The 26576-nt window shown below is 35.5% G+C and overlaps 1 protein-coding gene across 6 annotated transcripts in view; it reads right to left on the reverse strand.

Annotated features, from left to right (window-relative positions):
• POLQ (DNA polymerase theta) overlaps positions 1-26576 on the reverse strand; it is a 156973-nt gene that overhangs the window by 72113 nt on the left and 58284 nt on the right. For all 6 annotated transcript variants that reach the window (XM_045037000.1, XM_045036999.1, XM_045037002.1 and 3 more), the window contains 4 exons: positions 21123-21335; positions 17140-17282; positions 15181-15385; positions 14714-14856 (listed from right to left, as the gene is read on the reverse strand). In XM_045037000.1, the coding sequence (XP_044892935.1) occupies positions 14714-14856; positions 15181-15385; positions 17140-17282; positions 21123-21335 (704 nt within the window). The remainder of the gene's footprint in view (positions 1-14713; positions 14857-15180; positions 15386-17139; positions 17283-21122; positions 21336-26576) is intronic.

Here is a 26576-nt window from a genome sequence, read left to right on the forward strand (position 1 = left end):
ATTAAGTACAATCCTAAGTATTTTCTATGGTTTCCAAGAAAGAATCAGGAGCATAGAAAGAGGGGGGAAGGAAAGAAGGAATCAATATTCACAAATGTTACAATATATTATCTAAAGTATCCAGGGTTCAACAACAATAAAAACTATGAGACATGCAAAGAAACAGGAAAGTGTGTCCCAAACACAAGGGAAAAACATGCAAAAGAACTTTGAGAGGTTCCAGATTTGGGAATGCCAGACTTCGAGGTATACAAATACAGTCAAAGAACAAAAGAAAACTATGCTAAATGAAGTAAAGGAAGGTATGATGACAATGTCTCAGCAAGAAGAGAATAAGAGTAAAGAGAAAGAAATGATTAAAAAAAAAAGAGCTAAATGGAAATTCTGAAAGTAAAGAGTACAATAACTGAAATAAATAATTTACTACAGAGCTAAATACTACATGCAAGCTGTCAGAAGAATCAGCAAACATGAAGATATACCAATAGAGACTATGCAGTCTGAGAGGACAGAAAAAAGGGAAGGAAAAATTAACAGAGCCTCAGAGAAATGTGGGAACTATTATGTGCAACAAGAGACTAAGTGAACTCCAAGTAGGATAAACATAAAAATATCCATACCCAGATGCATCATAGTAAAAATGTAAAAAAACAAGAGAAAATCTTGAAAGCAGCAGCAGAAAAACAATGCATCATATACAAGAGAAACCAATAAGATTAAGAGCTGACTTCTTAACAAAACAATGAAAGCTAGAATGCAATGAAATGATATATTCTAACAGCTGAAAGAAAAAAAAAAAAACCCATCAACCCAGAATATTACATGAAGGAAACTATCTTTCTAAAGTAAAGGCATCATAAAGGCATTTTCACTGAAACAAAAACTAAAAACATTCTTTTCTAGCAGATTTTCCTTATAAGAAATACTAGAGAAAATTCTTCAGGTTGGAAAAAAAGTGACCCAAAACAGTATTTTAATTCCACACACAAAAAAACAAAAAGTACCAATAGAAGTAGTTATGTAGATACTTATAAAGACAGTATTATTGCATATTTCCTCTCCTTCCCTCTCCTGATTTAAAAAGCAACTGTATAAAATGACATGTTTGTAACATATAAAAATGCATTACATTTGGCAATAACAGCCCAAAGGTTGACATGTGGGAGTTGTGAAACTAAATAAAGAAAACCTCCCTTACCATGGATCAGGGAAGCCCTGAAGGGGGAGCTGTTAAGCCCATACCACTCATTGTAGCCTACATAACCAGCAGGAAGAAGGAAGAATTATTTCAACAAGGGAGAGCACTTTTCAAATCGGAATTGTATCTCCTGTCTTTAAAAATAGGAAGATCCCTCTCTGCTCTAGTGACAACATACTAACTACCATTTACAACCAATCAGAAACCACCACAAACTCAAACTCTTGTTCTTCTCCAGTACACTTTTGTTCTAAACAAAACACTCCCTAATTTCCTCCTAAAACATAATAAAAGCTGACCCTCCTTTGTCTTTTCAGACTTGCTTATGGTTCATCATAGCTTGCTTGTCCCAAATTGCAATTCCTCTGCTATTCCTGAATAAAATTCATTTTTTACTTAAATAAAATTTCTCTTTGCTCTGTTTAGAGTTAACAGAGCAAAACTGTATTGGAGTAAGGAAATGACAAAAGATAGTAGCTAAAAACAATAGGAATAAAGAAAAACACAAATCTTAAATACGAATTTTAATGTAACAATAAATATACATTTTTCTTTCATCTTACCTTCTTTAAAGACATAAAATTGGGGTGCCTAGGTGGCCCAGTTGGTTAAGCATCCAACTCTTATTTTGGCTCAGGTCATGATCTCATGGTTCACAGGTTCAAGCCTGCATGGGGTTCTGCACTGATAGTGTGGAGTCTGCTTAGGATTCATTCTTTCTTTCTTTCTTTCTTTCTTTCTTTCTTTCTTTCTTTCTTTCTTTCTTTCTTTCTGTCAGTCTGTCTGTCTTTCTTTCTCTCTCTCTCTCTCTCTCTCTCTCTCTCTCTCCCCCTCCCTCTTTCTCTGCCCCTCCCCTGTTCGCTCACTTTCTCTTTCAAAATAAGTAAACATTTAAAAAGACATAAAATTATATAAATTATAACTATAACAATGTATTACTGGGTTTGTAACACATATAGATATACACATATAACAGTAATAGCACATCAAAATAACACTATACCAGAATAATGTTTCTATATCTCACTGGAACTAAGTTAGTATAAATTTTAAGCTATATTATAACTCCTTGAGTAACCACTGGGAATAACTAAAAAAAAAAAAAAAAATAGAGAAAAATTAAAGAAATTAAAATGTTATACTAGGAAATATCCAATTAAAAGAAATCAGTAAAAGAAGTACAGAGGACATAAAAAGACATAAGATATATAGAAAATAAAGAGACAAAACATAGATGTTACCCCAACTATATCAATAATAACATTAAATGTGAATGGGTTAAATAATAAAAATTAACAGACTGGATAAGAAGCCAGAATCCAACTATATGTTGTCTGTAGAAGACATAGATACAAAAATACAAAAAGGTCAAAAGTAAAAGGCAGAGAAAATATAATTCCAGCCACAACCATAATAAACCAGAGTGGCCATACTAATATCAGATAAAACAGACTGTTCAAAAACATTAATAAAAACAAAAGGATCATTCTATAATGATAAAAGGATCAACCCATCAAGTATATATAAACAACTATAAATATATACAGGGTGCTGAAATACAGGAACAAAACTTGTCATAAATGAAAAGAGAAATTAAAAAATAATAGCTTAAGACTTAAATACCCTAACTTTCAACTGGATAGAACTAAGCAGATCAACTTAGTCTTCTAAGACAATATTCTAAATCAACTAGACCTAACAGACATCTGTAGAACTCCATCCAACAAGAGAAGAGTGCACACTGTTCTTGAATTCACATAGAACATTCTCCAGGATAGACCATATGCAGGCAATAAAACAAGCCTCAATGTATAAAAGTAGTACCTAGCTGCCTCAGTCAGTGGAACATGCAACTCATGATCTCAAGGTTGTGGGTTTGAGTCCCATGTTGTGTGTAGAAATTGCTTAAAAATAAGGTCTTAAAAAAATATATATGTATATATATATGTTAAATATTATATTTAACATATATATATAAAATCTTAAAATCTTAAAATATATATATATATATACACACACATCCATATATATACATACACACACATATATATAATATATATAAATATATATAAATATGTATTTATAAAATATATAAATATATATATACACACACACATCCATATATATACATACACACACTAAATTACACAAAGTATGTTTCCTAAGAATGGAATAAAATTCAAAATGAATAACAAATAATGTTTGAGATTCATAATGTGGGAATTAAACAAGAAACTACTAAATGACAATGGGTTAGGGAAAAAAATCACAATAGAAATTACAAAGTACCTTAAAATTAATGAATATAAAAAATGAAAACATAACGTACTGAACTTAGAAGATGCAGTGAAAGTAGTATTTTGAGAGAAATGTATAGCTATAAATGCTTCTATTAAAAAAATAAAGGTTTGAAACTAATACCCTAATCTTCAACTTTAGACAATTGCAAATTGAAGAACAACGTAAAGCCAAAATAAGGAAGAAAATAATAAAGAGCAGAAATTAATGAAATAGCCAAAAATAATAAAAGAAAAATCAACTAAACAAAAATTGGTTCTGGTAAAAGGCAAACTTGAGATACATAAAATTTTTCAAGATTTTATTTGAGCATAAATTGATTTCAATTGGGCAGTGCCAAACCAAAGGTGGTTAGAAGCCCTCCACTAACAGGGAGGAGCAAAGTTTTTATAGAGAAGATGCTGAAGCAAAGCAAAGCAATTATTTGACTGGTTATAGCTTAAGCACTTGCCTTACTTGGGAAAGCCTCAATGACTGTTTGTGATTGGTTGTTCTCAAGTTTCAATTTCTTGGATTTGAGTGCACTGCTTCTGGCTTATGTTTTGTCTTGCTTATGTAAGCTACCAAGGCATTACAGCCACCTCAATCTAATGGCTTCCTTGTTTAAATACTTTTAACAGTGCTTTGAAAAGATGAATGGAATTGAAAAACTTTACCTAGGCTGATTCAGAAATGAAGAGAGAGGACTTAAATTACTAAAGTCAGGAATGAAAGAAGGGATAACATTACTGAATGTACAGAGAAAAAAGGAGGGGGGGTTATAAGAAAATAATGTGAAATGAATACCAACAAATTAGAGAAGCTATATAAAATGAACAAATTCCTGGACAAGATACAAGCTTCCAGTTATGAAATAAGTCACAGGAATAAAAGGTACAGCATGAGGAATGTAATCGATGGTACTGTAATAGCATTGTATGGTGACAGATGGTAGCTACATTTGTGGTGATCATAGCAAAACATACAGAGCTATTGAATCACTATGTTCTATACCTAAAACTAATGTAACATCATGTGTCAACTATACTCATTTTTTTTTAAAAAATAGAAAAAATAGGAATATAAGTTATACCATGGATGAAACTTGAAAATATTATGCTAAGTGAAAGAAACCAGTCATAAAAGACCACATATTATATGATCCCATTTATATGAAATTTCCAGAATACGAAAGTTTATAAAACAGAAGGCACACTATTGCATTAGTGGTTGCTTAGGACTAAGGGAGAATGAGGAGACTAGAGGAAATTTGAGAGTAACTGCTAATGCACCCAGGGTTTTTCTAGGGTGATGAAAATGTTCTGAAATTAGATATTGGTGATAATTGCACAACTCTGTGAATATACTAAAACCCACTAACTTATACTTTAAATGGTATGCTATATAAACCGTATTACACAAAGCTATTTTAAAAATATATATTCAACTTCTACATGAGAAAATTTTCAGAACATTCTTGGAAGCCCAAAAATAGACTTAAAGAAATAGAGAAACATGTCTCTTCATGAATAAGACCAATCAGTCTAAAAAAGAAGGGTGTCAATTCTCCTACATGACAATGTGTAAATTTAACAATACCAATGAAAATACCAAGTTAATTCTAAGCATTACATTAAAAAGCAAGCAAGCAAGAATGCGTATGAACACTGAAAAAGGAGAGCAATGAAGGAAACTAGCCCCATTAGATAAAACATACAAGGAAAGCTTTTAATTAAAACAGGGTAACTCGTGTACAAATTGGTAAAATTGGTCTGTTGTCAGATCGACAAATGAGGCAGATATACATCCAAAACCAACTGTAAGTTTAAAATATCCAGATAAAAAATGCAAATTAGTACATAAAACATGGGGAAAAAAGTAAAGATAAAAGCTAAAGAAATTTTTTCATTCGTTGTGTGTAAATAAACCTTTTAATAAATGAAATTGTGACTGCAGAATGTCACCATGAAAGAAAGGTAAAATTGAAAAGCCATATACAGTAGGTCTCCCCTGCTGCTTATCTGTTGGTTTCACTTCCCATGGTTTTAGTTACCCACAGTTAACCATGGTCCATAACAGATGATATATTATCAGAAGGTCAATAGTGGCTTCACACTACATCATAATGTCTATCTATAGTATTCACCTCACTTCATCTCATTACATAGGCAATTTATCATCTCACATCATCACAAGAAGGGTACATACAGTAAATAATTTGAGAGAAAGATCACATTCACAAAAAATTTATAACATTACATAATTGTTCTATATTGTTATGTTGTTGTTATTAATCTCTTACTGTGCCTAATTTATAAATTAAAATTTATCAAAGGTATGTAGGTATGGGAAAAACATAATATACATAGGGTTCGGTACTATCTGGGTTTCAGGCATCCACTGATGGTATTGGAATGCATCCCCCATTTTTTCCCTCCATGAATTGTCATGTGTTTTATTTTTCTCTTGTGTTTTGTTCTTTTTCTCAAGTTTTTAAGGTTGTTTTATATATTAGGAAGAGTAGTGCCCCATGGCACATAGAATGTATCCCCCATGGATAAGGGGTGACTACTGTACTAGAATAAACTTCTGATGGAACACAGCTCAAAAAAAGGGAATCATAATCAGACAATTACATGAAGAACAATGTTAGAGAATTCCTTTATAATCTTAGATCAAGAAAAGCATTTCTTGCCGATACGGAAGTTCATAAACTCAACGACATTTTTTTAAAAATGTGAGGTAAAACACACAATAAACACAGCCAAAGCCAACTAAAAAACTAGGATAAAAATACTTTCAACTTATACTACAAAGCACTATTCTCCCTAATATATAAAACAACCTTAAAAACTTAAGAAAAAGAACAAAACACAATAGAAAAATAAAAGACATGGACAATTCATGGAGGGAAAAAAGCATACTGTCCTTAAACAAATGGAAAAAATGTTCAAATGTATTCATAACTTAAAATATAAATTAAAAATACACTAAAAAGTATAAAAGCTTATCAATATATATACTCTATTCATCAGGTTGTGGAAAAATAACTACCCTAATATAGCACTGGTAAAATTGAAAAGTCATACAAATCTTATGGAGGGCAATCTTACAAAACCAAAATCATATGTGCCTTTATACTTTATCAAACAATTGTTCTTTAAGGAGTCTTTCCTAAAGATATACCTTCCTCAAAACTAAATAATATATGCACCAAAGTTATTCACTGTAGCATCATTTGCCGTAACAAAATATTGGAAACAACCCAACTGTCCATCAACAGAGAACTGAATAAATAATGGTATACACACACAATGGAGTTATACAGATATTTTAAAAAAGAATTGAGGGGCGCCTGGGTGCCGCAGTCGGTTAAGCGTCCGACTTCAGCCAGGTCACGATCTCGAGGTCTGTGAGTTCGAGCCCCGCGTCGGGCTCTGGGCTGATGGCTCAGAGCCTGGAGCCTGTTTCCAATTCTGTGTCTCCCTCTCTCTCTGCCCCTCCCCCGTTCATGCTCTGTCTCTCTCTGTCCCAAAAATAAATAAACGTTGAAAAAAAAAATTTTAAAAAAATAAATAAATAAATAAATAAAAGAATTGAAAATCTCCATAAACTGACAGAGTGATTTCCAAGATATATTGTTAAGGAAAAAAGATGGTGCAAAAAAAATGGATACAGTGCACTTACAGTAAGGTAAAGTAAGAATACATATATGTGCTTGCTAGTATTTATAAAACAAAAGATATATAGTACTTTCTTATTTTATATACTTTATTACATTTCACAGATATTGTCTTTTTTTTTTTTAATACAAATTAAAGGTTTGTGACGGTCCTGCTTTGAGCAAGTCTACTGGCACCATTTTTCCAACAGCATTTGCTCACTTTGTGTCTCTGGGTCATATTTTGTAATTCTCACAGTTTATTTCAAATTTTTTCATTATTTTATGTGCTATGATAATCGATGATCAATTATCTTTGATGCTACTATTGTAATTGTTTTAAGGTCTCATTAACCACACCCATATAAAACTTGATAAATAAACTTGATAAATAAAGTGAACTTGATAAATACTGTGTCTTCTGACTGCTCCACTGACCAGCCATTACCCTATCTCTCTCCCTCTCCTAGGGCTTTCCTACTCCCTGAGATATAACGATATTGAAATTAGGCCAATTAGTAACCCTACAATGGCCTCCACATGTTGAAATGAAAAGGAAGAATCTCTCCTTGGGAATCTCTCAAATCAAAAGCTAGAAATGATTAAGCTTAGTGAGGAAAGCATATAGAAAGCTGAAACAAGCTGAAAGCTAGGCCTTTTCCACCAAGCAGCTCTGTTGTGAAAGCAAAGGAAAAGTTCTTGAACTTTTAAATTAAAAGTTCTACTCCAGTAAACACACAAATGATAAGAAGGTGAAACATTCTTATTGCTGATATGTAGAAAGAGTGAGTGACCTGGATAGAAGATCAAAATAGCCACAACACTCCCTTAAGCCAAAGCCTAAACCAGAGCAAGGCTCTAACTCTTCAATTCTGAGAGGCTGAGAGAGGAGAGGAAGCTGTACAAGAAAAACTGGAAACTGGCAGAGGTTGGTTTGTGAGGTTTAAGGAAAGAAGCCGTCCCCATAATGTAAAAGTGCAAGGTTAAGCAGCAGGTGCTGATATAGAAGCTGCAGCAAGTTATCCAGAAGATCTAGCTAAAATCATTAATAAACATAGCTACGTTAAAAAAAAAAATTTCGGGGCGCCTGGGTGGCGCAGTCGGTTAAGCGTCCGACTTCAGCCAGGTCACGATCTCGCAGTCCGTGAGTTCGAGCCCCGCGTCAGGCTCTGGGCTGATGGCTCAGAGCCTGGAGCCTGTTTCCGATTCTGTGTCTCCCTCTCTCTCTGCCCCTCCCCCGTTCATGCTCTGTCTCTCTCTGTCCCAAAAATAAATAAACGTTGAAAAAAAAATTTTTTTTTTTTAAATTTCAATGGAGACAAAATAGTCTACTATTAGAAGACGATGCCATCTAGGATTTTTCATAGCTAAAGACAAGTCAATGCCTGGCTTCAAAGTTTCAAAGGACACGATGATTCTTGTTAGGTACTTATGCAGCTGGTGACTTGAAGTTGAAGCCAGTGCTCATTTACCATTCCAAAATCCTAAGGTCCTTAGCAATTGTGCTAAATCTACTCTCCCTGTGCTCTGTAAATGGAATAGCAAAGCCTGGATAACAGCACATCTGTTTACAACATGGTTTACTGAGTATTTTAAACCTACTATTGAGACCTACTCAGAAAAAAAAAGATTCCTTTCCAATTACTGCAGACAATGTAGTCACTCATGAGCTCTGATGGAGATGTACAAGATAAATGTTGTTTTCCTATTTCCTAATGGAATATCCGTTCTACAGTCCATGGATCTTGAAGTATAGATAATACTTGAACAATGTGGGGGTTGGGGCACCAACCCCAATGCAGTGGAAAAATCTGTGTATAACTTTTGACTCTCCCCAAATCTTAACTGCTCATAATCTACTGTTGACGGAAAGCTTTACCAATAACAGAAACAGTCAATTAACACATATTTTATGCTATATTATATACTGTATTCTTATGATATAGCTAGAAAAATGAAAATGTTAAGAAAATCATAAGGAAAATACACAGTACTGTGCTATATTTATTTTTTGAAAATCCATGTATAAGTGGACCTGCAAAGTTCAAACCCATTTTGTTCAAGAGCCAACTGTAATTTTGACTTTCAAGTCTTATTATTGAAGAACTGTATTTCATAAGGCTATAGCTGTTAAAGACAGTAATTCCTCTGATGGGTCCAGGCAAAGTACATTGAAAACTTTCTGGAAAGGATTCCACCATTCTAGATGCCATAAGAACATTTATGATTCATGGGAAGAGGTCAAAACTTTAACATCAATGGGAGTTTAAGAGAAGTGACTTCCAACCCTCATGGATGAATGTATGGGTCCAAGATTCCCATGGAGGAAGTAACTGCAGTTGTGGTGGAAACAGCAAGAGAACCTGAATCAGAAGTGGAGCCTGAGGATGGGACTGAATTGCTGCAGTCTCATGATAAAACTTGAATATAGGGGCGCCTGGGTGGCGCAGTCGGTTAAGCGTCCGACTTCAGCCAGGTCACGATCTCGCGGTCCATGAGTTCGAGCCCCGCGTCAGGCTCTGGGCTGATGGCTCAGAGCCTGGAGCCTGTTTCCGATTCTGTGTCTCCCTCTCTCTCTGCCCCTCCCCCATTCATGCTCTGTCTCTCTCTGTCCCAAAAATAAATAAACGTTGGAAAAAAAAAATTAAAAAAAAAAAACTTGAATATATAAGCAGTTGCTTCTTACGGATGAGCAAAGAAAGTGGTTTCTTGAGATGTAATCTACTCCTGGTGCAGATGCTGTGAGAATCATCAAAATGACAACAATGGATTTAGAATGTGACATAAACTTAGTTGATAAAGAAAGCAGCAGCGGAGTTTGAGAGGATTGACTCTAATTTTGAAAGAAGCTCTACTGTCGGTAAAATGCTATCAAACAGCATCGCATGCTACAGAGAAATTGCTTGTGAAAGAGTCAAATTTCATTGGCAAATTTCATTGTTGTCTTATTCTTAAGAAATTGCCACAGCCACCTCCAACTTTAGCAATCACCACCTGGATCAATTAGCAGACATCAACATCCAGGCAAGAACTTCCACCAGCAAAATGATTATGACTTGCTGAAAGCTTAGATGATGCTTAACATTTTTTAGCAATAAAGTATTTTTAAATTAAGGTATGTACATTTTTTAGACAATGCTATTGCACACTTAATAGACTATAGTTGACTATAGTATAGTATAAACTTATATATACTGGGAAACCAAAAAAGTCATTTGGCTCACTTACTGCATTGATTTGCTTTGTTACAGTGGTCTGGAACCAAACCTGCAATATTGCCAAGGTGTGTCTGTGTATTAAAAACTAATGAAAATAGTTATCTATGAAGGTCAGTAGAGGTACATCCTTTTGATGTACTTCTGACTTTTGAATCACATAAATGTTTTAAATATTCAAAAAATAAAATAGTATATGAAAACTACAGGTTTTATTTAACTTAAAATATAAATGTATATTAACTTGCCACATTTTGAGCTAAGGTCAAGGCCTTTTGTTTTGAGTCTACTGATTAGAATTTATCACTGCTTTCTTATGTAGACCACATCCACAATACACTGAAATTCAATTTCTGTTTTGGCCAAGTGTAGTTAGATATTAAAGAGAAATGCAAAATAATCTGTGAGCAGTATCCTTCTAGTTCTTTCCCATATTGACTTTTATAACTTTTTTACAGTTTTTACAGTTGTCTCACATATTTCATTAGCAATTATTTTAATGACTTATACTCAATCTGATTTTCATGGAAGTAAACTGGCAGTCTAACCCTAGAACTGATCATCTTATCCACTGTATGATAAATGAGACAGTTTTAAGGCCGTGGCAGGTAACTTATAACACTGGCTTTGAGATTCTTCCTAGCCACATTCTCAGGCACAGAACTTTGAGCATATTATCACCCATGTATTACAATTGTTCACTAAAAGAAGAAAAAATGGCCTTGTTCTGGCATTTCCCCTCTGTTCACCTCAACACTGTTTTTTATTTAAATGCATTTCCTGATAAGCCTTCCTAATTCTATTTAACTTTGTTTTTACGATTTATTTTATTTTTTTAAAGTATTCTCTAGGCCCAATGTAGGGCTTGAACTCACAACCCCAAGATCAAGAGTTGCATGCTCTATCAAATGAGCTGGCTAGGCACCCCAACCTTCCTAATTCTCTGAGAATTTCAGTTTTATGCTCCCACCACTCACTTGCTTATCGAAATATATGTATCTGCCCCTTTCCCCCAAGCTTTATCAAAGTATAATTGACAAATGAAATTGGATATATTGAAGATGTATAATATGATGATTTGATACATGTGTTCCTGTGTAATGAATACGACAATCAAGTTAATTAAACATCCATCACCTGACACAGTTACCACTTTGTGTGTGTTTGTGGTAAGAACAGATTTACTCTCTAAACAAATTCCAAGTATACAATACAGTGTTATTAGTTATAATTACCATTTTTTACATTAGATTCCTACAACTTATCCATATTATAAGTGAAAGTTTGTACTCTTTGACCAACATCTACCTATGTTCCCCATGCCCTGGCACCAGGCAACTGCCATTTAACAATATTTCTGAGTTCAACTTTTTCAAATTCCACATGTGAGTGATATCATATTATATGTGCCTTCCTCTCTCTGGCTTACTGCACTGAACATGATACCCTCCCAGGATAATCCATGTTGACACAAATGGCAAGATTTCCTTCTTTTTGATAGCTGAATGATGTTCCATTGTATATAGTTATAACATCCTATTCTAAGCTGATAACAACTTAACTTTGATTACATACACAAACTCCAAAATTTTACTTCTCTATCCCCTTATGTTTTAGGTCATTGATGTTACCATTTACATCTTTTATTTTGTGTATCCATTAACTCATTATTTTATGTTTTTTTTTAATATAGTAGACACATTACATTAGTTTCAGGTATACAACTTAGTGATTTAACAAGTTTATACATTATGCTATGTTCACCACAAGTATAGTTAACATGTCTTATTATATCACTATTACAATATCATTGACTGTATTCCTTATGCTCTACATTTTATTCCTGTGACTTAATCATTCCACAACTGGAGGCCTGTGTCTTCTTCTCCTCTTCTCCCAATTTGCTCATCTCCCTACCCTACCCCCTCAGTTTGCTTTCTTTAATTAGGATCTATTTCTGCTTTTTGTTTGCTTATTCTTTTTTTATTCCATTTATGAGTGGCATCATATGATACTTGTCTTTCTCATTCTGACTTATATCACTTAGCATAATATCTTTGAGTTCACAGATTTTTTCTTTTCCTTGACTGAGTCCACTTTTGAAGCTACTAAATTTTTCACATCACCTACTGTATTCTTCAGCTCTAGGATTCATGTTTGGTTTTACTTTTTGATGGTTTCTATTTCTTTGTTGAATTTCTCATTCTGCTCATGTACTGTTTCCTAATTTTGTTTGGTTGACTATCTGTGTTTTATTGTAGTTCACTGAAATTCATTAAGAGGATTATTCTGAATTCTTGGTCAGTAAGTTCACAGATCTCCATTTGTTTAGGTTTGGTTATTGGAGCTTTACTAGTTTCTTTGGTGGTGCCATATTTCCTTGATTCTTCATTATTCTTGTATCCTTGTGTTGGTATGTGTGCATTTGAGGAAGCAGTCACTTCTTCTAGTCTTTACAGGTTTGCTTCAATAGGGAAAGATTTTCACTAGTCAGCCCAAACTAGGTTCTCAAAGGCCAGCTGGTAGAGCCCACAGGAGGGTGGGCAAGGTTTGATGCCAGAGTTTCTGGTTGGGTGGGGCCACTGGCTCAGCCCTGCACTCAGGCAAGACCACTCCCTAGGCTGCCTGATCAGGTGGGACTGTTAGCTGGGCTCTGCAGACAGGCATGGCCACTGGCTGGGCTCTCTGGCCAGACAGGACCAGAGACTAGACTCCTTGGATAGGTGGTGCCATTAACTGAACTTTGTGTTCAGGTGTGGCCAGAGGTTGTGCTCCATAGTTGGATGGGGCTGCAGGATGGACCCTGTGATCATGCAGGACTTCTGGCTGTGTTCTACAGTTCAGAGTCCCTGCTCCAGCAGGGCCACAAGATGAGCTCTGCAGTTGGGTAGGGGTGTCGGACTGGTTACCTGCAAGGGCAGAGGTACAGGCTGGGCTCTGCAGTCAGGCTATTGCCTGGGAATCCTAGCTGGGCTTAACTGTTCACCCTGCTTTCTGGTCAAACAGGCAGCAATCTGGCACAAGTGGGTGGAGCCATTTGCTGGGCTCTCTGATTGGGCAAGGTGGCCAGGAGGGATGCAATGCCATCACTAATCCACACACAAATCCCTGTGAGCCCTACCTCCCATATTGTTCCTCAGGTAACCTAGCCTTGCCTATTTCCCTAGTGTTCCCCATAAGGTAAGACAGAAGTGGACTTCCCAGGCAACACTCCAGAATGCTGAGGAAGCTGGATGTCAACCCCAAGCTCTCTTTTTCTCACTGGAGAAACTGTAGGCCCAGAGAATTCCTCCCAGTGTGGTACAGTGCTGGATGAGGGAGGGGCAACCCTGTCAAAGTGAAACCACTGCTCTTAGCCTTCTAATGTGGCTTTTCTCAGTTTTTGTGCTCCATGAATGTGTTTCAGCCTAACTGCCAGGTTCTGGGATTTTTAGAAAGGTCTTTTCGTCTGTAAATAGTTACTAATTCATATTTCTGTTATGGAGACTAGAACCAGGGGCCTCTTATTCTGCCATCTTGCTTATGTCAGTTCCTATGACTGCTCTTAATTGACAAAATATTTTTAGCCAGGTTCTTTCCAGAGAATACAACTCAAACCCTATTTTATTCAATTTTTATCAAAATCTTTGTTATAAGAAATAGTTATAAAAGACTATCTAATATATACAAGCCTTTAAAATTCCTTATTGCATTTATTATAGAGATTGTCTCAAGAATATAAGACCCTGAGTGTCTTTTTAGGACTAAATTTCTCTTATGCAATAAAATGCAACATTTTTCCTAATTATTTTTTTAAAGATTTTACTTTTTTAAGTAATCTTTACACCCAACATGGGTCTCAAACTTACAACCCAGAGATCAAAAGTCACATGCTTTACTGACTGAGACAGCCAGGTACCCCTTTTCCTCATTTTTTTGGTTTTGTTTATCTTATCAATATTGACACTAATCAAGCTTTCCTGTTTGCTGTAGTTGCTAGAAAACTCAGAACCAAAGTTGGCTACAGGAACGGTACATGACTTAAAGGCATGCATGTTTATGTACAAACCTTTGAATTTTATATGATCATCTTATTTTCAATTTCCTGATATTTCATTATACTTTACTATTCTTTTATATATTGTAAAATATGTTTTTTATAAAACACCTCAAATGCTTTTTTGAAAGGTTAGAGAAAAAAGTAGACAAATAAATTAAAATGTCACTATAACATTTAGCTTATTACTTTAAAACAACTCTCTTCTTACCTGTACTCTATTTCCACCACTGCTACCCTAAAGAAGACAAACAAGATGTTCCCAAGATGTTCAGGATTCTATATAAGTATTTTCTCCCCATTTTCACAAACTTAATAGAACTTACCAGATAAACAATATGCAAATCATTCTCTAAAACAAAGCCCTTCATTGCTCTTTGGAGGTCGGCAAAAATATCTAAAGTATCAGTTGGAGAAAGTGAAGAAGACAGAGTTGCTGAACCAAGATGTGTTGGATGATACACTTTTCCTGGTTGGGGGCAGGAGAAGGGAAATAAAGTATCAAATGTTAAAGATTAAATAAAACACTGTCTTTCTGTACTCTATAATTTACGTTTTAGCCTCTGATAAATTTTACAAACAGAATTTTGCCCAGTGTATGCATATTTATGAGCAGATTCTATGCTAAATGCCTGATGTTGCTAAATCCAACACTACGTACTAAAAATGAGTTTATATAGCGCTCGAAAAACCGGTTTCCTTTTACAGTGTTTGAAAAGTCAATTTCCTTTTACTAAGCAGTATAAAGTCAGCAAAGATGAAAAAGTGTATACTGTAATTAAGTCACACTTACCTTCTGTTCCATCACTAGCTTCAGTAATCTGGATGAATTCGTTTTCTAGCAGCCACATTACACAGGCTTCAATTGCTCCAAGTTGAACAGAATCTTGATTCTTCTGAATTCCCAGCTTCCCTTCTCTCATACTCGCAGCCAAAAATGTGCAAGAAGCATAAGTCTGCATATCTTGTGATGTACTTGCCATTCCACCAACTATTATCTGATATAAGAGGTTTGAAATTTTCTGTAACTTTTCAATAAGACATGCAGGCCCTTATGATATAAAAGAAATGATTTTGTTCTCTTAAAATATTCTCAGCATCTTAATGTAGAGACTTTTTATTAATTCTTCCATTATCACTCGTTATACATGTAGATAACACCTAATGACAACATCAAAAGTTTCCTTTTTTTTTTTTTTATGAAATTTATTGACAAATTAGTTTCCATACAACACCCAGTGCTCATCCCAAAAGGTGCCCTCCTCAATACCCATCACCCACCCCCTCCTCCCTCCCACCCCCCATCAACCCTCAGTTTGTTCTCAGTTTTTAACAGTCTCTTATGCTTTGGCTCTCTCCCACTCTAACCTGTTTTTTTTTTTTTTTCCTTCCCCTCCCCCATGGGTTCCTGTTAATTTCTCAGGGTCCACATAAGAGTGAAACCATATGGTATCTGTCTTTCTCTGTATGGCTTATTTCACTTAGCATCACACTCTCCAGTTCCATCCACCCAAAAGTTTCCTTAAAAGTAGATACATTTTCTCATAAATGAAAATAAATGAATCACTATCTATCTGAAATGTAGGAACTAACAACATAGCCTTCCTTCTGAAACATGTGGGCATATAGAAATGCTAGTATTGAATATTCCCCACCCAGAAGGGGGATGGGAATGGGTGTAGAAAAAGTAAAGTGAGTTGTGTTTTGTGGATATAATCTTCCTACAACTATATTAAATATACTAATTAAGTGTACTAATTTTCCCTTTGACTTCTTCCATTTAATACAGATTGAAAACATACTAAATCAACCTAAACAGAGCTTACTCCTTTTAATGACCCCAATGCATAATTTTACCAAGATTTATTTAGTATTTGTGGTATTTTGGTTGTTTCCAGTTTTTTCTTATTGCCAATAGTGCCATAATAACCATTCTTGTACATTTAATTTTATGCAATTTCACAAATACATCCCTAAGTAAAACTCTTAGTTGTGAATCTACTGGTAAATGGCTATGTGTTCTGTTTTGGCATTGTTGTTGTTTTTATCTTAGTGGATATGTCCAAGTTGCCCTCCCAAAAGAGTTTCAGCAGTATATGAGAATGCCTGCTTTCTATATCCTTACCAACCCTATGTTATCAGTTACTTTCCTTTTTTTGTGTGTTTTCGTTTTTGTTTTCAAATGGAGAGCGAAAGGGGAGAAAAAAAGTATGAGCACAGGTACCAGAACCCCTAGCACCAGTACTGAAGCCAAGAGCAAGGCATGCTGGTATATGAACAGAAAAATTTCTGGATGAATACACAAAACACTTAAAAGGAGATTCGTTACCTTTGAGGACCCAGAATAGAAAGTTTTATTTTTCACTTTAGATCTTTCCATGTTGTTTGAAACTTCTAATCATGTCTATTTGTAATTTGATTTTATTTTAATGTCAATAGGTATTATCTGTATGTAAGAACTATGGTCCATTTTTGTCACCTTTTTTAAAAATTCAAAAAATAATAAAGTATACCTAAAAAAGAAAAAGAATCATCTGGCATTTGGGTTTTAATCCACTGTTCTGAAATACGCTGACACAGCACTAGCTGTATTAAACTCCAGGAAATAACTATATAAAATAGAAGACATTCAGACTTGGGAACACTATAAACAATCTCACAATGAAACACAAAGCTTTTTCTTCACATCATTAAATTCTATCATCATATTATAGGCTTCAAAGAGCAAATAATTTAGTGAACTCTTCCTTACCTCCAGAATAGCTCTTATCATGCTTGCAGTTACTTCTTCTCCTTCTTGTCTTTGCAAACAGCTACGAACAGGTTTTAGAGATCCCTGAAGTAGAGCTATGCCTTTTGATTTCTCAGAGTTCTTACAAACTAAGATACTCTCACCTATAACCAAAAAAATGCACATTTGCAAAACCCCAACATATTTCCATAAGATACCTGCCAAAGAGAATTTAAGTTGTCTTACTTATTTAAAAAGAAGGTAATAGATGGTAGCGGTTATTATGATCATAAAATTATTGCTGGTGCTTTCATTTTCTGAATTTTGGATTGAAGAGGATCAGAATACGCCATACCAAAACATGCCACTTTGGCATAAGGATTATTTTGACCTGAAGGCACTTAGGAAGTAGCAAACACAGTAAGAGCCCCTGGCCCTCACCCTGTTTGCCTAGATGTAAGACATAAATTTCTCTTTGTGAAGGTGTTCCACTTATCACTTATCACTGGATGCAGAAAGGCAGCACCAGATGGGTCTGCATAAACCTTACTAAATAATCCTTAACTTCTGTTAGTTTCCAGTATATATTTACTTTCCCACAATTTACCACTTCTAGAAACTCAAACCCCTTTTCCTTGGTCTTGTCACTTCACAATTCTATTACCTTTTGTTAAAAGGGTATAAAGCCCCTAACATCTAACTGCTTCTTTGGGTCTTTACTGGTTCTCTATGAAGTCCTCTGTGTATGCAAAAAATTAAAATATTAATATCAAATAAAATATGTATGCCTTTTCTCCTGTTAATCTGCCATCTGTCAGTCTAATTTGTAGGCACTAGCCATAGAAGCTAAGCAGGCACAGGAAAAATTTCTTTCCTTCCACATAGGAGCAACTGTTTTTACTGAATAATTAAGTATATAATAATAATAATAGAGGTATTTTGAAAATCATAAAGGAAAATGCAAATGCAAATTATTACTGGTTACATATGAAAACACAAATTCAAAAATATTTACAGAAACCTAGAAATTACATTATAACTCACTAATCAAAAGCTTTAGGTTACTGTGATAATCAAATGAATAAAAATGTGATAGCACTTATACATTATAAACATATATAAAGGTACAATTTATACAAACATAAACTATTATTACGGTAATTAAGACTAGAAAAAAAGATAATTTTTTTTTCAAAAATGAATCCAATAGTAGGGGAAAGGAAGCAAGTAGATGTGTAAGGGGGCAAATGAAGGCAACTTGCATTAGAGAAAACTAAAAATGGCATTGTGGTGGAGTATATTAATCATTCTAGGGAGAGAGAAGACTTTCCTCAAGCTGATTGCTAAACTGAGAACCAAGATAAGATAAAGGACTATAAACTTGATGACTGTTGTTGTTTATCCTAGATATAATTACAAAAAGATAGATGCCATCAAACAAAACAATAGCAGCAACAAAAACAGCTGGATAAAATGCATCACCTGGCTCTTATAAACACTACAAAATAGCCCAACTTAAGATAAAAAATTATCTACAAAATGGATCAACTAGCATTAGTGGCAAATACAAAAAGCCACTTTGGGCTATTCAAACTACTTTCAGCTTTTAATTCTTCAGCAAGATGGACAACCCTTTTTCAAAGTGAGCAAGATTTATGAAAATTAATGCCAATATATACAGTCCAGGTCCCTGCTCCCATCTGTCTGAGGAGGTTGTATCCATACTACAATAGACAAGTCAATTAGAATCAAATCAATTATTACTATTTGACTTGTAAATCACTATTTTTGCACAAAGTACCAACCTCTTATACTGGAAGGTTCCAAGAAATCCACAGAAAGATTAAAATGTTATCTAAATAAAACACCATTGGGGCGCCTGGGTGGCGCAGTCGGTTAAGCGTCCGACTTCAGCCAGGTCACGATCTCGCGGTCCGTGAGTTCGAGCCCCACGTCAGGCTCTGGGCTGATGGCTCGGAGCCTGGAGCCTGTTTCCGATTCTGTGTCTCCCTCTCTCTCTGCCCCTCCCCCGTTCATGCTCTGTCTCTCTCTGTCCCAAAAGTAAATAAACGTTGAAAAAAAAAATTAAAAAAAAACAAAAAACACCATTAACTGTCTAGGAACATTAACATAATTTATAAAATGTAAAGAAGTTACAAAGATGCTACATAATCTAAAAAGCATGACCAAGTATGCATATCTTCATAATTGATATGAAACACTATATTCACACATTCTCCACTTGCTGAAGTTCTGAGCAAGTATATGTCATCCAGAAATGGAGCATTATGCAAAGTCAAAACTTCAGAAGTTTCCAAGACCTCAAAAACAAAGTTACTATGGTATATTTTAGTTTTGTTTAAATGTTAATCTGATTTAAGGCTTGATAATTTGGCCAGGGTACCAACTTTCCAATTATTCTTCCCTATAAGAAAGAGAAGTATAAGCTAAGAATATAGCAAGGCAAATAAAATCTCCTTATCTTCTATATCACCTTAAAGACCCTCTGACCCTAAAAGAAGACTAGCTGTGTAAAATGAACTTAGACTCCACCCTCCAGAGTTTGAGCCTACTAAGAAATTAGAGTTGGAAGGAAGGGCAGAGGGAAGAGCAAATAGGAATAGGAAGGGAGTGTTTTTGTCTCTTCCCCCAACCTTTTCTAAACACGTGTAATCTGCACATTTTATAGGTAAAGTAAGAGACAGAGCAGGATAAACTTCTTTGATGCCTATAATAGGGGAAATCCAAGGAGTTGGACATTTTTTTTAATCATTAGAATTTTTAGGGCTTAAAAGAGAGGCAGGCCAATGGCCCTTCAGGGATTACAGACAGAGAAGTCATTTGTTACTGGGGCTGAGACACATAGCCATTCTCTCATTTTTCTTTTAATAAAACTCCTACATGTTGGATGGACACATGGCCACGCAGCTAAAGGTTATATTTCCCAGCCTCTCTTGCAGTTGGGAAATGTAACCATGTGACTAAGTTCTGGCCGACTGGATGTGAGGAAAAATACTTAGTGCAACTTCTGAGAAGTGCCCTTAAGGGACAAGTTGTGTCCTTTATTTCCTCATCGCTCCTTCCTGATGGTTGAAATGCAGATGTGATGACAGACAAATCAAGTTATTCTAATAGTCACTTCCTTGGTATACTACCCAGTTTTTTGCACCCGGACTATCCCACTTATTTTCCCATTAAGACTTTCCCTTTTCTCCTGGATATCCTAATGTTCTTCAGCAACCATAGAACTATTTTTTTACATACAGTATAATATTAGTCAATAAAATACATCCTAGAGAAGAAAGATGAGATGACAGAGAACTTCCTCCCAAAGCTCTTTAATGTTGTAAGACTTATAACAATTTTGTCACACCCATAATTATCTACCAGGTTAGTAATAACATTTGCTGCTACCTCAATATTTAATTCAAACAAGACTCTTCCTCATTGCTTAAGACAAAACTTCTGCTTGGTTTCTGTTAATGTTACCATTACTTGCTGACAGAAGAAACTAAAAAGGTGTTTTCAGAACCAGCACCATTTTAGAGAGAAAATAATGGTATGTGAAATTCCTATTCCTAAATGTGAGAGTACTTTCCAGCTCTCAGTATCCCTCCTTTGAAGTCTTAGGTCAGTCACCTAAGCAGAACTAAAACCCCATGAAAATTACTCCCTTCATTAGCACTAAATAGATTATACTGGAAATTAAAAATCATCTTCTAGCTAATATGATAAATCATTTTGATTAGAATAATACTGAATCATTTCACCGTATATAAAAGAAAATCTTAATTTTACATTAAGAGAAAATCAATGGCTAATGATATATGAAAATTATAATTTACACTCATTATAAATATTAAGTAAATCAAAAACATGACATTAGTGCTTTGGATAACAAAGAAATACAGCATGATGAGAAATCAATTGGCAGTCATCAGTCAGATTTCAAGTAGACTGACACTGTCCTTCACCAAAGCTATTACAATTAAAATCAAACTCACCTACTGTGTCTACCCCTTTCCTGCCAGCACGACCAACCATCTGCTTATAAGTAAGAATATCTAGAGGTCGACCACTGAAAATCGGAGTCCGAATAATTACACGACGTGCTGGTAAATTCACCCCAGATGAAAGAGTAGAAGTTGCTGCCAAAACCCGAATCTGACCTTGACGGAAGGCTCCTTCAATGATATCCCTCTCCTCAAAAGTAAGACCTAACAAAAGGAAGTTACAATAACATATATTTATTAATGAATATATGAAATAATGAATATAATGAAAATACTGTACTTGATTACTTACAAATGGATCTGGGAATCTACTAGAAACTTCTAAAGATTTTTACAAGCTATTGTTACGACCATAAACAACATCTTTATGTCACCACGGTCTATCTTTAAGAGTATAATCTGCCTCCCCTAGTATATTTTTTTTTAAATATGAAATTTATTGTTAAATTGGTTTCCATACAACACCCAGTGCTCATCCCAACAGGTGCCCTCCTCAATACACATCTCCCACCCCTCATTAACCCTCAGTTTGTCCTCAGTTTTTAAGAGTCTCTTATGCTTTGGCTCTCTCCTTCTCTAACCTATTTTTTTTTTTTTGTTTCTTCCCCTCCTCCATGGTCTTCTGTTAAGTTTCTCAGGATCCACATAAAAGTGAAAACATATGATATCTGTCTTTCTCTGTATGGCTTATTTCCCTTAGCATAACACTCTCCAGTTCCATCCACGTTGTTACAAAAGGCCATATTTCATTCTTTCTCATTGCCACGTAGTATTCCATTGTGTATATAAACCACAATTTCTTTATCCATTCATCAGTTGATGGACGTTTAGGCTCTTTCCATAATTTGGCTATTGTTGAAAGTGCTGCTATAAACATTGGGGTACAAGTGCCCTGATGCATCAGCACTCCTGTATCCCTTGGGTAAATTGCTAGCAGTGCTATTGCTGGGTCATAGGGTAGGTCTATTTTTAATTTTTTGAGGAACCTCCACACTGTTTTTCAGCGTGGCTGCACCAGTTTGCATTCCCACCAACAGTACAAGAGGGTTCCCGTTTCTCCACATCCTCTCCAGCATCTATAGTCTCCTGATTTGTTCATTTTAGCCACTCTGACTGGCGTGAGGTGGTATCTGAGTGTGGTTTTGATTTGTATCTCCCTGATGAGGAGCGACGTTGAGCATCTTTTCATGTGCCTGTTGGCCATCTGGATGTCTTCTTTAGAGAAGTGTCAGTTCATGTTTTCTGCCCATTTCTTCACCAGATTATTTGTTTTTCAGGTGTGGAGGTTGGTGAGTTCTTTATAGATTTTGGATACTAGCCCTTTGTCTGATATATCATTTACAAATATCTTTTCCCATTCCGTTGGTTGACTTTTAGTTTTGTTGATTGTTTCCTTTGCAGTGCAGAAGTTATCTTCATGAGGTCCCAATAGTTCATTTTTGCTTTTAATTCCCTTGCCTTTGGGGATGTGTCAAGTAAGAAATTGTTGCGGATGAGGTCAGAGAGGTTTTTTCCTGCTTTCTCTTCTAGGGTTTTGATGGTTTCCTGTCCCACATTCAGGTCCTTTATCCATTTTGAGTTTATTTTTGTGAATGGTGTGAGAAAGTGGTCTAGTTTCAATCTTCTGCCTGTTGCTGTCCAGTTCTCCCAGCACCATTTGTTAAAGAGGCTGTCTTTTTTCCATTGGATGTTCTTTCCTGCTTTGTCAAAGATTAGTTGGCCATACTTTAGTGGGTCTAGTTCTGGGGTTTCTATTCTATTCCATTGGTCTGTTTTTGTGCCAATACCATGCTGTCTTGATGATTACAGCTTTGTAGTAGAGGCTACAGTCTGGGATCGTGATGCCTCCTGCTTTGGTCTTCTTCTTCAATATTACTTTGGCTATTCGGGGCCTTTGTGGTTCCATACAAATTCTAGGATTGCTTGTTCTAGCTTCAAGAAGAATGCTGGTGCAATTTTGATTGGGATTGCATTGAATGTGTAGAAAGCTTTGGGTAGAATTGACATTTTGACAATATTTATTCTTTCAATCCATGAGCATGGAAAGTTTTTCCATTTCTTTATATCTTCTTCAATTTCCTTCATAAGCTTTCTATAGTTTTCAGCATACAGATCTTTTACATCTTTGGTTAGGTTTATTCCTAGGTATTTTATGCTTCTTGGTGCAATTGTGAATGGAATCAGTTTATTTGTCTTTCTGTCGTTTCATTATTAGTGTATAAGAATGCAACTGATTTCTGTACATTGATTTTGTATCCTGCAACTTTGCTGAATTCATGTATCAGTTCTAACAGACTTTTGGTGAAGTCTATCTGGTTTTCCATGTATAATATGTCATCTGCAAAAAGTGAAAGCTTGACTTCTTCATTGCCAATTTTGATGCCTTTGATTTCCTTTTGTTGTCTAATTGCTGATGCTAGCACTTCCAACACTATGTTAAACAACAGCAGTGAGAGTGGACATCTCTGTCATGTTCCTGATCTCAGGGAGAAAGCTGTCAGTTTTTCCCCATAGAGGATGATATTAGCTGTGGGCTTTACATAAATGGCTTTTTTGATGTTTAAGTGTGTTCCTTCTATCCCGACTTTCTCGAGGGTTTTTATTAAGAAAGGATGCTGAATTTTGTCAAATGCTTTTTCTGCATCGATTGACAGGATCATATGGTTCTTATCTTTTCTTTCATTAATGTGATGTATCACATTGATTAACTTGCGAATGTTGAACCAGCCCTACAGCCCAGGAATGAATCCCACTTGATCATGGTGTATAATTCTTTTTATATGCTGTTGAATTCAATTTGCTAGTATCTTATTGAGAACTTTTGCATCCATCCATCATCATCATCATCATCAGGGATATTGGCCTGTAGTTCTCTTTTTTTGCTGGATCTCTGTCTGGTTTAGGAATCAAAGTATTGCTGGCCTCATAGAATGAGTCTGGAAGTTGTCCTTCCCTTTCTAGTTTTTGGAATAGCTTGAGAAGGATAGGTATTATCTCTGCTCTAAATGTCTGGTAGAATTCCCCTGGGAAGCCATCTGGTCCTGGACTCTTACTTGTTGGGAGATTTTTGATAACTGGTTCAATTTCTTTGCTGGTTATGGGTCTGTTCAAGTTTTCTATTTCTTCCTGATTGGGTTTTGGAAGTGTGTGGGTGTTTAGGAATTTGTCCATTTCATCCAGGTTGCCCAGTTTGTTGGCATATAATTTTTTATAGTATTCCCTGATAATTGCTTGTATTTCTGAGGGATTGGTTGTAATAATTCCATTTTCATTCATGATTTTATCTATTTGGGTCATCTCCCTTTTCTTTTTGAGATGCCTGGCTAGAGGTTTATCAATTTTGTTTATTTTTTCAAAAAACCAACTCTTGGTTTCATTGATCTGCTCTACAGTTCTTTTAGATTCTATATTGTTTATTTCAGCTCTGATCTTTATTATTTCTCTTCTTGTGCTGGGTTTGGGGTGTCTTTGCTGTTCTGCTTCTATTTCCTTTAGGTGTGCTGTTAGATTTTGTAATTAGGTTTTTTTTTTGTTTCTTGAGATAGGCCTGGATTGCAATGTATTTTCCTCTCAGGACTGCCTTCGCTGCGTCCCAAAGCGTTTGGATTGTTGTATTTTCATTTTCATTTGTTTCCATATATTTTTTAATTTTTTCTCTAATTGCCTGGTTGATTCATTCATTCTTTAGTAGGATGTTCTTTAACCTCCATGCTTTTGGAGGTTTTCCAGACTTTTTCCTGTGGTTGATTTCAAGCTTCATAGCATTGTGGTCTGAAAATATGCATGGTATGATCTCAATTCTTTTATACTTAAGAAGGGCTGTTTGTGACCCAATATGTGATCTATCTTGGAGAATGTTCCATGTGCACTCGAGAAGAAAGTATATTCTGTTGCTTTGGGATACAGAGTTCTAAATATATCTGTCAAGTCCATCTGATCCAATGTATCATTCAGGACCCTTGTTTCTTTATTGATCCTGTGTCTAGATGATCTATCCATTGTGGTAAGTGAAGTATTAAAGTCCCCTGCAATTACCACATTCTTATCAATAAAGTTGCTTATGTTTGTGAGTAATTGTTTTATATATTTGGGGGTTCCCGTATTCGGCGCATAGACATTTATAATTGTTAGCTCTTCCTGATGGATAGACCCTGTGATTATTATATAATGCTCTTCTTCATCTCTTGTTACAGCCTTTAATTTAAAGTCTAGTTTGTCTGATATAAGTATGGCTACTCCAGCTTTCTTCTGACTTCCAGTAGCATGATAGAGAGTTCTCTATCCCCTCACTTTCAATCCGAAGGTGTCCTCAGGTCTAAAACGAGTCTCTTGTAAACAGCAAATAGAAGGGTCTTGTTTTTTTATCCATTCCATTACCCTATGTCTTTTGATTGGAACATTTAGTCCATTTACATTCAGTGTTATTATAGAAAGATACGGGTTTAGAGTCATTGTGATGTCTGTAGGTTTCATGCTTGTAGTGATGTCTCTGGTACTTTGTGGTCCTTGCAACATTTCACTCACAGAATCCCCCTTAGGATCTCTTTGTAGGGCTGGTTTAGTGGTGATGAATTCCTTCAGTTTTTGTTTGTTTGGGAAGACCTTTATCTCTCCTTCTATTTTGAATGACAGACTTGCTGGATAAAGGATTCTTGGCTGCATATTTTTTCTGTTCATCACATTGAAGATTTCCTGCCATTCCTTTCTGGCTTGCCAAGTTTCAGTAGATAGATCTGTCACTAATCTTATCGGTCTCCCTTTATATGTTAGAGTGTGTTTATCCCTAGCTGCTTTCAGAATTTTCTCTTTATCCTTGTATTTTGCCAGTTTCACTATGCTATGTCCTGCAGAAGATCGATTCAAGTTACATCTGAAGGGAGTTCTCTGTGCCTCTTGGATTTCAATGCCTTTTTCCTTCCCCAGATCAGGGAAGTTCTCAGCTATGATTTGTTCAAGTACACCTTCAGCCCCTTTCTTTTTCTCTTCCTCCTCTGGAATTCCTATTATACACCTATTGTTGTGTTTCATTGCATCATTCAGTTCTCTAATTCTCCCCTCATACTCCTGGATTTTTTTTATCTTTTTCTCAGCTTCCTCTTTTTCCATAATTTTAACTTCTAATTCACCTATTCTCTCCTCTGCCTCTTCAATCTGAGCTATGGTCACCTCCATTTTATTTTACACTTCATTTATAGCATTTTTTAGCTCCTCTTGACTGTTTCTTAGTCCCTTGATCTCTGTAGCAATAGATTCTCTGCTGTCCTGTATACTTTTTTCAAGCCCAGCGATTAATTTTATGACTATTATTTTAAATTCATGTTCCGTTATATTGCTTAAATCATTTTTGATCAATTCGTTAGCTGTTGCTACTTCCTGGAGTTTCTTTTGAGGAGAATTCTTCCGTTTCATCATTTTGAATAGTCCCTGGAGTGGCGCGGAACTGCA

Source organism: Felis catus, chromosome C2 (assembly GCF_018350175.1).
Source record: "Felis catus isolate Fca126 chromosome C2, F.catus_Fca126_mat1.0, whole genome shotgun sequence".
NCBI lineage: Eukaryota > Metazoa > Chordata > Mammalia > Carnivora > Felidae > Felis > Felis catus.